The sequence below is a fragment of the Puma concolor genome, chromosome D1 (genome assembly GCF_028749965.1).
Source record: "Puma concolor isolate L17-30 chromosome D1, mPumCon1.1.hap2, whole genome shotgun sequence".
Taxonomy (NCBI): Eukaryota; Metazoa; Chordata; class Mammalia; order Carnivora; family Felidae; genus Puma; species Puma concolor.
Window position 1 is genome coordinate 67012620 of NC_141676.1, and position 14046 is coordinate 67026665.

The window sequence follows — 14046 nt, forward strand, 5'->3', positions numbered from 1 at the left end:
ATGTTTGAGGTCCTGAGGGGTGGAAGGGCTACACAATTAATAATAATCTTACTTTATGATTGTCCTTTTTATTACTTGTTATTGCATCAATCAAACTAATTCCAATATAACATTATCATAATTAAGTTAATATTGAAATCTGAAATGTGTGACTGCTTGAGTCAAGAAAAATAGAATGAACTCATGTGTTTACTGAGATACTGAATTTCTATTCATCGCCTTAGCATTTCCAGGTCATATGGCTGCCTTTAAGGGTGATTTGGAAATGCTTAAGAAATTAATAGAAGATGGAGTAATCAATATTAATGAACGTGATAATAATGGATCAACTCCTATGCATAAAGGTGAGTTATTCCTGGTTTTGTTTTCAGTTCTGACATAACTACCTTTGAATTATTTACCTTTTAAAATAATTATACTTCAGAAACATGTGAAAATGTAAAACTTTTCCTGATACCCTAGGACATTTAAGTCTTCCTTATATGGTACACAGCTTAATTTTCAATTGAAGTGTGATATTCCTTTTATGATGTCAGAAATTGTCACATTTAGGGTAATTCCAATAGAAATTCTCTTGTGATACTGACATGTTTAGATATGAAATTGACTGCTAGAGAAATTTCTTAGGACTGACATTTTCTTTGGATTAAAAATGGTCTATTAATTCATGCTAAGGCATGAAAAAGGTATACCAGAACTTGAGAAAAAGGTGTAGCAAATTTTTCTTCTTTCTTAGACTCTGAAAAAATGTTTTTACTTCCATAGAAATATCAATGAATGTTTGATTTGAACATATCTTCAAGATGTCTACCACTTTTCTCTGCATTCTCTCCTTCCTTCTATGTGAAATTCTAACATGTTAACTAGCTTTTTGGTGTTTTAATCAGACTGTCAAATTGTCAGTCCTTATTGGGAGTATGTACTCTAGGATTTATTCTTGCCAATCTTCCTTGTATTTATAAAATCAAAAACCAAATCTTTACCCCATCTGAAATTTCCATTCCGCCTCATTTGTGATTTATAAGTTCCTTCAGAATCTAACGGCAGGTAATTCTTGTAAAAGTGTTAAAGGGCCTGCCAAGTAGCTCAGTCAGTGGAGCATGCAACTCTTGATCTTGGGGTCATGAGTTGTAGCCCCATTTTGGGTATAGAGATTTCTTAAAAAGCCCTTAAAAAATGTTAGAGTAAAAGACAGTAAGTAGTCTAGTTAATGCAGTCATGTGTTTTTTAATTTTTTAAAAAGTTGTTTATTTTTGAGAGAGACAGCATGAGTGGGGGTGAGTGTGGGGCAGGGCAGAGAGAGAGGGAGACACAGAATTCCAAGCAGGCTCCACACTGTCAGCACAGAGCCCGATGCGGGGCCCAAACTCACAAACTGTGAGATCATGAGGTGAGTTGAAACCAAGAGTCGGGTGCTTAACCAACTGAGCCACCCTGACACCCCTGCAGTCATGTGTTTGGATTAGGTTTTTATTTTTAAAAAAAAAAAATTTTTTTTAACGTTTATTCATTTTTGAGACAGAGAGAGAGAGACAGAGCATGAATGGGGGAAGGTCAGAGAGAGAGGGGAGACACAGAATCTGAAACAGGCTCCAGGCTCTGAGCTGTCAGCACAGAGCCCGACGCGGGGCTCGAACTCACGGACCGCGAGATCATGACCTGAGCTGAAGTCGGATGCCCAACCGACTGAGCCACCCAGGCGCCCCTAGGTTTTTATTTTTATAAATAACTTCTGCTGGTCCTGATCACAGACTATGTTCCTGTCGGTTAGGTTCTTAGTTTAATTATTAAAGTTGGTTTAATTCATAAGGAATCTCCAGTATAGAATCTAAGTACCATGTGTACCAGTAGTTTTGGAAGAGAGAGCTTAGGTGGCATAAGAAGAAGGGGAATGCAAAGAGATTTCCCCTACACACAAAGAGGTTTCCACTCTGGCAAACACTCTACCCTAGACTTGGAAAATCTCACTCCTTTGTCTCTACTGGCTGTCTAGGGGTTTAACTCTTCACCATGGGATTTGCGAATGGGGAGGAGACTTAATATGTGCTCTATAGATGGATAGTTTAAAATGTGGTGCCCTGGAGCAAAGCCCTCATCTCATATCCTAGATATAAGCACTTCTTATTACTAATATTATGATATGTGGAGTATCATTTAGACACTGTAGCAAAAGATAGGCTTGCTCATGATGCTTAATATGCATCTTTCCAGGAACAATTAAGTTTCATTGAAGGCTGGTTTTCAGCCTTTCTCAGTCACTTCTTCACCACTGGAACTAAGATGGAAATGAGAGATCTGGAAGAAGGTTCTAAAGGGACTGATGTATAATGATAGGGTGTTTGGGATGCAACCATTGTGAGATGGGAGGGTGAAAACTGAGGAGGAACCAGTAGTGTTTGCTCTTCACCCCTTCTCTTGTCAGTCTATCCACTGAGGACACCTAGGGCCAGGAGTGGATCAGGTGGTGTGGTAGAGGGGTGAGAGGTGGCTATAATGGGGAGAAGGGGCATTTTGTGTACATTTGCCTTTCCTGGCAAACATCTGTATGTTTAGATTATAGCCAAATTGGTCAAATAAAAGTTGATGTCTCCTTATGATTTAATTCACCTTTCCCACATTTTATCAATCTTTCTGCTTCTTTTCCTTTATTTTATATATTGATTCAGTAAATAAGCTGCTGTGTTTATTATTGAGGCTTTCTTCTTAATCATTTAATGATTTTTAAATCCACCATGACTGCTCCTTCCTTTCTATTTGCTAAGCCATAAGTATTGCAAATAATTTCTTAAAAATTTCTAGCCACTGCATATTTTATCTGTTCTCTTATAAAACATGGATTAAATTCTTAAACATATCCTAACCAGTATACAATAAGGATCTTGGGTAAAAATCCTCTTATTGTAATTCATTTTAGAGAAATTCTTTTGCCTCCCTTTCCCTTTTTTGTAAACAGTATTTGTGTAATAACATGGAAATGTTTGGTTAAGCTCATTCTGTCTTATAAAACTGTTATCCATGATACATAAATACTATTTTGTAAATCTTAAAAACAGAGTATGTTGCCATCTTTGTCTAAAGTGGGGTTATTTCTAAAGGTCTGGGAAATCTTATAGTATTCTTTGTTAACTGGTTTTGAGTTTGCTGTAGGAGACAGGAAGAAGGCCCAGGCTTTTCAGGGGCCAACTCTGAGTTTGGTAGACGGCTCTGAGTGAAGAAGAGAATGGTGGAAGAATTTGTACAGTAGTGATGGGGTTACTCTGTCACTGTTTCTGACTTTCTGTCCTCTTTTCTCTGTTGCCAATATTGGAGGTGAATTCACTTTTTGGGACGCCAAAGATAGACCAGAAGTTCCTAGTCTTTGATTTATTTTACAGAGGCATTTATATTTAGCACCAACCATATGCTTGCACTGTGTAGACTCTATGAGATCCAGACCTTCCTGTTAAGGAGCCACATACTTACAATATGAACAACTAGAAATTTGTAGAAGTTAGGATGTAATAAATGGCAAGAAGGATTTGGTTGTTAAAATACAGGCAATAAGAATTCAAGAGTAGGAACTGAGGAAAGAAGAATTTGGTAAGGGTTAAATTATTAAAGGAGAGTTCATGGGAATTCAGAAATAATATCTTATATGATATTTAACGGGATGCAAAACTGTCATCACATTTAATCCTTGTAATTTTATGAAGCAGCAGTGTACCCTCCTTATAAATATGAAATCATCTTTGTAAAAGATAAGGAAATTGGGTCCAGAGGAATCCGTTTTCTTGATTGAGGTTGTACAGCTAGCTGGTAAGAGCAAAGCTGACATTTTATTAATATTGTCATTCATTTATTCACTCATCAACTTTACAGACTTTATTGAGAGTCTTTATGTGCCAGCCACTTGCTAAGTTCTGTCCTGTCCTCCAGTCTCATTGTTTAGTAGACCTAAAATCAGGTCTTTTAAGTTTATTAAGTTTTTTCTCCCAGTTTCCCAGAGTCTTGAGATGAATCTAGAAGGATGGATAGAGATTAGATGAGGACTGGTTGAGTGCTGAGTACTAGGTGAGAAGACATGTAAACAGAGCTATGGAGGTGAAAATTAGTATTGAGAGCATGTGTTAACAAGATTTTGAAAAAGGTGGTAAATGGTTCTGATAATCAGGGGCCTGCAAATTTTGAGTCTTTTTTTTTTTTTTTAATTTTTTTTTTCAACGTTTATTTATTTTTGGGACAGAGAGAGACAGAGCATGAACGGGGGAGGGGCAGAGAGAGAGGGAGACACAGAATCAGAAACAGGCTCCAGGCTCTGAGCCATCAGCCCAGAGCCTGACGCGAGCCTGACGCGGGGCTCGAACTCACGGACCGCGAGATCGTGACCTGGCTGCAGTTGGACGCTTAACCGACTGCGCCACCCAGGCGCCCCAAATTTTGAGTTTTGAGAGTCGGTGGAATAACCTCTTTACATAAGATGATGCAAGATATCTGAAGTCCTTGTGGGTCCCTGTGGCTGGATTGTGCTCACGTTCTGGTCAGATACAAGATTAGTCAGGACCTATAAATAGCAGCAGGCAAACACTGGATAAGGATTGGGAACACCTAGATTATAGTTTCAAATCCATTCCTTGCTAGCTGTGTGATGTTAAATAAATAACCTCGTTGAGCTTCAGCTTTTATATATGTAGGGAAAGTCCTCTGTATAGAGACTAGCACAGTAGATATTTGATAGAATATTTGTCTAATGAATATGTAAATTAACAGAGAAAGTAACATCTGCCCAACTTACTTTTGTTGTTTATTATAAGGATCACTATTTGTGAAAATACTCTGTAATGGGATTGTCCAAGATTTTCAGATAATTGTTACTACTAACTTTTTTTGTCTATATTTTCCGTTTGTATTTTTGAAACAGCTGCTGGGCAAGGCCACATAGAGTGTTTGCAGTGGATAATTAAAATGGGAGCAGACAGTAATATTACAAACAAAGCAGGGGAGAAACCCAGCGATGTGGCTAAGAGGTATCCCTATCTGCTTTATACTTTCTTCTGTTTTTAAACTTTTGTATATACTCTCTTATACTCAGAAAACTCTGAGGATTTAATGGAATTTTAGGACTCTGTCAAATACTGATGGAATGACAATTTTCAAGCTGAATTGACATTGGATGAGACATCAACTGTTCTCTCTAAAGTGATGATTTTCAAGTGGGAGATAATATTGTCCCCTTTCCTGGGGGAGGGAGGGGATTTGGAAATGTGTGGAGGAGTGAGTGTCACAATGATTGGAGACCAACACTGATGTATAGTGAGGTCAGGTCCAGGAATGCTAAACATTCTACAGTGCTTAAAACTGTGGTACACAATGGAGAGTTGTGTCCCACAAATGCTCATACCGAGTGAAATACTGTGTGATAAAAAGGAATAATCAATTTGGAGTCACATAGGTTTTGAAACAAATTTTGATGTTTATGTTTGAATTAAATATAACACCTAATATTGAACACCCCCTCATTCAGGTCAGGTCCTCAAGGAAAATTCAGTCAATCCATTTGTTCATTTGGTTGTTTTTCATTCAATTTCCTGCATACATAGTGTGTCCCTAGTGCTATGGTTAGTGTTAGGATTACAAAGATGAAAAAACATAGTCCTTCCCCTCAAGTTTGCAATCTTGTGAAGAGACAATGTACATAATAATAATTATTAACTATAATCATTATAACATATGTGTAAGATACAGTAAGAACTTAGGAGAAAAAGTACCCAGATCTTCCTATTTGAAAGTTGTGGGAGAGAAATGTTAACACAGATGATGGTAAGAGTTATGAAGGAACCTGAAGGGAGATGGAATTTATATAGAGGTCAGGGAAAAAGCTTTTTTTGGAGGAAGCAATGTTTATGCTGGTGCTTTAAGAAGGCAGAATTGTAAGATAGTACCTTGTATGTTTGAGGAGCTGTATGTGGTTCAGAACTGCTTGAATCTAAGGTAGAAATGTGGGCTAAAAGTTGCAAATGAGGTTTGACAGGATGCCAGAACGTAATCATTCACTGAATTGCTCTGCAATTTTTGTGAGTTCATGTTCCTTAAAATTTTGAGGGATTTCTTTGAAGTCCCGGAGCATGGTTTTGCGGTTCCACATACCTAGGATCATAATCAACTGAGGCCCACTTTATTTTTATTTTGGAAGATGGCTTTTCCAAGATATAATTGGCATATGACAAAGTATGCATATTTGTATAGTACCAACTGATGAGTTCTGATAAACGTATGTACCTGTGAAACCATTACCACTGTCAAGAGAGTGAATATATCCATCATCCTCAAAAGTCTCTTTGTGCTCCCTTTGTATCTCTCTCCTTCCACTGCTTTCTGCTTCCTCTTCCTCCAGCAGATGCAGATCTGCTTTCTGTCACTGTAGTTTAGTTTGCATTTCCTAGAGTACAGTACAAACTCTTATAAATCTGGCGTCTTTCTCTCTGCATCATTATTTTGAGATTCTTTTATGTGTATTGGTAGTTCATTTCTTTCTTATTGCTGAGTAATACTCCATTAGATGTAGAATTCCATGGTATTCTAATAGTTCTCTAATCCAGTAGCCTATAGATGGATATCTTGATTATATCCATTTGTTGTTTATTATGCATAAAGCTGCTTTAAACATTCACATACAGGTTTTTGTGTGAACATAAGTTTTTAGCTCACTTGGGTAAATACTTGGGAGTAGGATTGCTGGGTCGTGTGCGAAGTTTGTGAATATGTTTAATTTTATAAGAAGCTGCGAAAGTGCCTTCAAAAGTGATCATACCAATTTGCATTCTCACTAGCAGTGAGTTTCTTTTGTTTTCTTTTTCTTGCAAGCATTTGATACTGTTTATTCACCAGAGGAAAATGTACAAATGGCAAATATGCATTTAAAAAATGCTCAAAATCATTTACATTAGGAGAATGCAAATTAAAACCACAATGAGATTCCACTGTATACCTATTAGAATTTTGTAATTCATGCACCAAAATTTTAGGTGTATGTGTACTATTATAGAAATAACCTTGAATAAATTGTAAAAAAAAAAAAAAAAAAAAAAAAAAGTGGGGTGGGGGTGGTTCCTGGGTGGCTCTGTGGGTTAAGCATCTGACTCTTGATTTCAGCACAGGTCATGATCTCACAGTTTGTGAGTTTGAGCTCCACACTGACAGTGCAGAGCCTGCTTGGGATTCTCCCTCTCTCAATCTCTCTCTCTCTCTCTCTCTCTCTCCCTCAACCCCTCCTCTTTCCCAACTTACATGCATGCATGCACGCTCTCTCTCAAAATAAACTTAAAAAAAAAAACAAATACACTTGAATCTGGCATAAAGCAAGTACTCAGTAAATGATAGCTGTTAAATTGTAACCTAGTAGTAGAGATAATGAATTCTGTTAACCTTACAACTTCCTAAAATATTTGTTAATATTTGTAGTACCTGGTGAAAGGGGAGGACATATGTGTGCATATGGTTATGTAAGTATGTGGAAAAAAATAGGATTTGAGATTTTGTATTTAATGAGTAGTTCTCCATGTGATAAGAAGAAACATTAAGCACTTCAATTAGCATGACTGAGAAAAATATGCAGATTACATGCAATCATGTCAGCTCCAAAACCTAGGGTATATTACTGGAAGCTTCATGGAGATGTGGGCAAGATCAAGGAAAATAGAAAACATGGATAGAAAAAATCACTGTTTTTCCATTACATTTCAAAACCATGCCAAGTATTTTGGGTTGAGGAAGGATGAAAATTAAGGGGGTAGATATATAGTTACCCTAAAACTGGAAACAGAACTAGTTCTGCAATCTAAATTAGGCCATCAAAAAAGGTAGTAAATATAGGTAACAAATAAGGTGGTTCTGGGCTTTCTATACAGTTGACCAGCTTTGTCTAGGGCACACCACATATTGTCTTGATATTGGGTCTCCTCTCCCATTTGGATTTTTGCCAATACAAATTATGAAATAGCCTGTAATAGGACTGTTTGTCCTTAGTGTCCAGTAACTCTTTGAGCTGGATGTATGTCAAATTGTCACTGACCTTCAGGTACAGTTGTGTTTTTTTGTATTTTTTTTTTTAATGTTTATTTTTGAGAGAGAGACAGAGACAGAGCACGAGTGGGGGAGGGGCAGAAAGAGAGGGAGATACAGAATCTAAAGCAGGCTCCAGGCTCTGAGTTGTCAGCACAGAGCCTGATGCAGGGCTTGAACTCATGAATCATGAGATCATGACCTGAACTGAAGTTGGATGCTTAACTGACAGAGCCACCCAGGCACCCCCAGGTACAGTTTTGCTCCTTTACTGGTAGATGGGTTGGTGGCATAATGTACAGAGTGTAATCTGCTAAATTAAGTTCAAACTGTCATTTCAGTTTGAAGAAGATTGTGGATCTTATTAATTTCTGATTCTTTCCCACAGGTTTGCCCATTTAGCGGCTGTAAAGCTATTAGAGGGGCTACAAAAATATGACTTGGATGATGAGAATGAAATTGATGAAAATGATACAAAGTTTTTCTTAAGACATGGTGTTGAGGGAAGCACTGATGCCAGGGATGATCTATGTCTCAGTGAGTTGGATAAGACAAATGCCAGAAGTAAGTGTGCCAACTCTATGTTGATTTATTAAGAAATACCATAGCCAGTTTTTACCACAAATCTGGAAATTATTCTAATTAACCATCTGCAAACAAAAATACTTTCATATTTTTTGGGGGAAGCCAGACTAGTACAAATGTTTGTGCTATGGGTTTGTGAACACATAGAGTGTAAAAGGGGTGCCTGGGTGGCTAAGTTGGTTAAGCATCCGAATCTTGGTTTTGACTCAGGTCATGATCTTACAGTTTGTGGCTCTGTCTGCACTAACAGCATGGAGCCTGCTTGGGATTCTTTCTCTCCCTCTCTCTCTGCTGACCCCCCCCCCCCATTCTCTCTCTCTCTCTCTCTCTCTCTCTCTCAAAGTAAATAAATGTTTAAAAAAAAGTAAGACATAATCTCTGTCCCTCAGGGAGGAAAAAGTTATAAGGAGGAAAAAATACTTAAGTGGGTCATAGGAAACAGGGAAGTAAACATCTCGAGGATTTCCATGGTTAGTTGGCAAATGATTTTTACAGATTAATAATAGGAAATATTTATTGAGTGTCTACTGTGTGCCAGACACTGTTGCAAATATCGATGAAACAGTGAACAGCACAAAATCCCTGCCCTGCCAGCAAATTTCATTCTACTGGTGGTGGTGGTTGAGGGAAGGTGATGACTAGCTGATAAGAAAATAAGTACACAAAGAAAATAAGGTATAGTAGTGCCAAAGATAAGATAACCAGTAGAGGAGGCCTCTCTGAGGGGGTGACATTTGAGGAGAGACCTCTGAGTGATGAGGATGAGCCATATGAAGATCTTGGAAGAACATTCTAAGCAGAAGGAGCTGTGTGTGTAAAGGCTATGGGGTGGACTTGAGCTCAATAAGTGTGGCTGGAGTACAATTAGCAAGGCAGTGGTAACAGATAAAGTTGGGGATGTAAGCAGGGGCCCAGTCAGATTGTATAGGGCCTAATTAGGATTTTATGGGTTTTTAAATTTTTAAAATTTTTCTTATTTTAAATAGAAGCCACTGGTTGGGTTTGAGATGGGAATGATCTGATCTATGTTTACAAGTAGTATCACTCTAGCTGCTGGGTAGAGAGTAGACTGGGAGGTAGGGGAGAGCATAGCATTTAAGGTGGGTTATGAATGGGCAGGAAGAGAACATACTCACCTGCCAGTCTAAGGTTAGATGAAGTTTTTAATATAATTTAAATTTGCTAAGGACACCAAATTAAAATTGTACAAGAGCAGATGCAGAATGTCTGCACAGATTTCCTGGGCTCCAGGGGTCTTTGATGTGGACCTAAAACTACCAGTGATGTTACAAAGAAAGCTCCATTCTGGTTTTGCAGCCTTTTTTTTTTTATTTTTTATTTTTTATTTTTTATTTTTTACATCCAAGTTAGTTAGCATATAGTGCAACAATGATTTCAGGAGTAGATTCCTTAGTGCCTCTTACCCATTTAGCCCATCCCCCTTCCCAAAACCCCCCCAGTAACCTTCTGTTTGTTCTCCATATTTAAGAGTCTCTTCTGTTTTGTCTCCCTCCCTGTTTTTATATTATTTTTGTTTCCCTTCCCTTATGTTCATCTGTTTTGTCTCTTAAAGTCTTTTTTTTTAAAAAAATTTTTTTTTTCAACGTTTTTTATTTATTTGTGGGACAGAGAGAGACAGAGCATGAACGGGGGAGGGGCAGAGAGAGAGGGAGACACAGAATCAGAAACAGGCTCCAGGCTCTGAGCCATCAGCCCAGAGCCTGACGCGGGGCTCGAACTCACGGACCGTGAGATCGTGACCTGGCTGAAGTCGGACGCTTAACCGACTGCGCCACCCAGGCGCCCCTTCTCTTAAAGTCTTCATATGAGGGAAGTCATATGATTTTTGTCTTTCTCTTTCATCTTTATCCATTTATCCATCGATGGACATTTGTGCTCTTTCCATACTTTGGCTATTGTTGATAGTGCTATTATAACCATGAGGGTGCATGTGTCCCTTCGAAACAGCACACCTGTATCCCATGGATAAATGCCTAGTAGTGCAATTGCTGGGTGGTAGGGTAGTTCTATTTTTAGTGTTTTGAGGAACCTCCTACTGTTTTCCAGAGTGGCTGCAACAGCTTGCATTCCCATGCAGCCTTTTTTTTTTTTAAAGAATTTTTTCCTTAAGTTTGTTTATTTTTGATAGAGCATGACCGAGGGAGGGCAGAGACAGAGGGAGACACAGAATCTAAAGCAAGCTCCAGGCTCCTTGCTGTCAGCACAGAGCCCACTGTGGGACCCAAATCCATGAACCATGAGATCATGACCCGAGCTGAAGTCTGACGCTTAACCTACTGAGCCACCAAGGTGCTCCTTAAAGGAATTTCTTTTTTAAGTTTATTTATTTATTTTGAGAGCATGAGAGTGGGGGAGGGGCAGAGAGAAAAGGAAATAGAATCCTAAGTAGGCTCTGTACCATCAGCATGGACCCCAACACGGGGCTTGAACCCATGAACCATGGAGCCTGCTTGGCATATTCTCTCTCTCTCTTTCTCCGCCCCTCCTTCTCTCTCTCTCAAAAATAAATAAATTTTAAAAAAAGTGAGTAGAGCTTGGGCACTGAATTCAGACATCAGAATTTCACCACTCTTAGCTGTGTTAATCCTTGCACCTCAGTTTCCTCATCTATAAAAATGAGAATGTTATAATGTCATCCCCACAGAGTTAAAAAGATTAATACACTAGAGAATGGAATGTTCCTAGCCCTTAATAGAGGCTCAGTAAATGTCTGTTCCCTTCCTCTTGATCTGTGGAAAGTATTTTTGGTTTGTTGGGCAGGAAGAACTAGTTAGACCAAAACTACATTCTCTAAGGAAAATTTCTAACTCCCGTCTAGATTTTTAAAAATTAAAAATTAAAAAATTCTAATTGAAGTACAGTGGATGTGTAATATTAAATTAGTTTCAGGTGTACAACATAGTAAGTCAACAATTGTATATGTTATGAAATGCTCACCATGATGTGCATTACACTATTATTGACTATATTCCCTCTGCTTTACTTTTCATCCTGGTGACTTATTTACTTTAGAACTGGAACTTTGTGCTTCTTAATCCTAAACACCCATCTTCCCACCCCCCTCCCCTTTGGCCACCACTAGTTCTCTGTATTTATGAGTCTGTTTCTCTCTTTGTTGTTGTTTGTTTGCAGTTTGTGACAATGTGAATATACTTGGAGGGTATTACACTAAGTGAAAATAATCTGGACAGAGAAAGACAAATACCATATGATTTCACTTGTAAGTGGAATCTAAGAAACAAAAGAAATGAACAAAGAAATTAAAAAAATGTTGTTAAGAATTTCCAGAGCATTGTCAGGCAGATCATTACTCTCCAGGGTATGGTGAAAGCCTCTTCCCTGGTAGATGCAAGCAAGTGAAGACCTGAAGATGCTGATATCAGGGGCTCCCAACAAACAGTCCACCTAGATCACCCTGTAGTGAAGCTCAGAGTTAATGATCCCTTCAGAATTTCAGTAGCTTTATTGAGACATAATTCACATACCATTCAATTTACCAACATCTAAGGTACCCAGCTTAATGTTATTTAGTATATTCATAGATTTGTGCAACCATCACTATAGTAAATTTTTAAACATTCCCGTCACTCCCAAAAGAAACCCCACATTTGTTAGTAATCGTTCCCCTTTACTCCTGCTTTCTTCTCCCTTCCCCCCAGACCCCATCACTAGGTAACTAGTAATCCATTTTCTGTCTGTATAGATTTGCCTATTCAGGGTATTTCATATGAGTGGAATGATACATATGTGGTCTTTTGAGACTGGCTTCTTACTCTTAGAACAATGTTTTCAAGGTTTTTATATCCTGTAACGTGGATCAGTACTTCATTACTTTTCATTGCCAAATAGTGTTCTTGTATGGATACACTACATTTTATTATCTGTTCACCAGTTGATGGATGTTAGAGTTGTTTTCATATTTGGGCTATTAAGAATACTGTTGCTGTGAACATTCATGTACATGTTTTTGTGTGTACATATTTTTTCATTTCTCTTGGGTATAAACCTAGGAGTTAGTTGGGACTGCTGAGTCATTTGGTAGCTCCATGTTTAACATTCTGAGGAACTTCCAAACTGTTCTCCAAAATGGCTGCATCATTTAACATTCCCATCAACAATGTTTGAGGGTTCCGTTTTCTCTACATCCTAGCCAATACTTGTTATTGTTTGATTGATTAAGGCTAGTCTATGAGTGTGAAGTGGGATCTCATTGCAGTTTCTTTTTTTACATTCTGTAATTGAAGTATAATTAACATACAATGTTTTGTTACTTTCAGGGATACAATATATATACTCGACAATTTTATATATTGCTTACCATGATAAATGTAGTCACCATCTATAACTGTCAAACATTCTTATAATATCATTGATGATATTCCCTATTATACTTTTCACCTCTGTGACTTACTTATTTTATAACTTGAAGTTTGTACCTCTTGGTCCCCTTTATTTATTTCACCTACACACCCACTCGCATACCATCTGGCAAACACCAGTTTGTTCACTGTATTTAAGTATCTGTTTTTGATAGAATCGGGGGGAAGATGGCGGTGTAGGAGGATGCTGGGCTCACCGTGTCCTGCTGATCACTTAGATTCCACCCACACCTGCCTAAATAACCCAGAAAACTGCCAGAAGACTAGCAGAATGGATTCTCTGGAGCCAAGCGCAGATGAGAGGCCCACAGAAGAGGGTAGGAAGGGCGGAGAGGTGGTGCAGGCTACACAGACTGGCGGGAGGGAGCCGGGGCAGAGGGGCAGCCCGCCGGCAAAGCAGAGCCCCCGAGTCTAGTTTGCAAAAGCGGAGGGGCCGGACGAAGTGTGTTCAGACAGCAAGCGGGACTTAACATCTGGAAGGTTATAAGTTAACAGCTCTGCTCGGAGAGCAGGAAGGCTGGAGGACAATGGGAGGGAGAGTTGTTGAGCCCCAGACGACAGAACTCAGCTTGGCGGGGAACAAAGGCACTCGCCAGCGCCATCTCCCTCGCTCATCCCCCAGCCAAAATCCCAAAGGGAACAAGTTCCTGCCAGGGAATTCGCTTGCACCGTGCAAACACCCAACACTGTGCTTCTGCGGATCCGTCCCTCCGGCAGCAGGTCTGATTCCTTCCCGGTGCCGCAGGGCCCCTCCCGAAGCGGATCTCTGAAGGATAAGCGAGCTGAGCCTGCCCCTCCCGTCCCTGTGCACCTTGCCGATCCACCCCAGCTAATACGCCAGATCCCCAGCACCATAAGCCTGGCAGTGTGCAATAGCCCAAACAGGCCACGCCACCCCACAGTGAATCCCGCCCCTAGGAGAGGGGAAGAGGAGGCACACACCAGTCTGTGGCCCCAGTGGTAGGCTGGGGGCAGACATCAGGTCTGACTGCGGCCCCGCCCACCAACGCAAGTTATTCAAGAC

The 14046-nt window shown here is 39.3% G+C and overlaps 1 protein-coding gene across 1 annotated transcript in view; it reads left to right on the forward strand.

Moving 5' to 3' along the window:
* The window catches only part of ANKRD42 (ankyrin repeat domain 42), a gene marked incomplete at its 5' end in the record, with an annotated part of 74013 nt that overhangs the window by 34850 nt on the left and 25117 nt on the right, over nt 1–14046 (forward strand). Inside the window, 3 exons of the mRNA XM_025928613.2 lie at nt 219–344; nt 4898–5003; nt 8426–8601. Of these exons, the coding sequence (XP_025784398.2) occupies nt 219–344; nt 4898–5003; nt 8426–8601 (408 nt within the window). The remainder of the gene's footprint in view (nt 1–218; nt 345–4897; nt 5004–8425; nt 8602–14046) is intronic.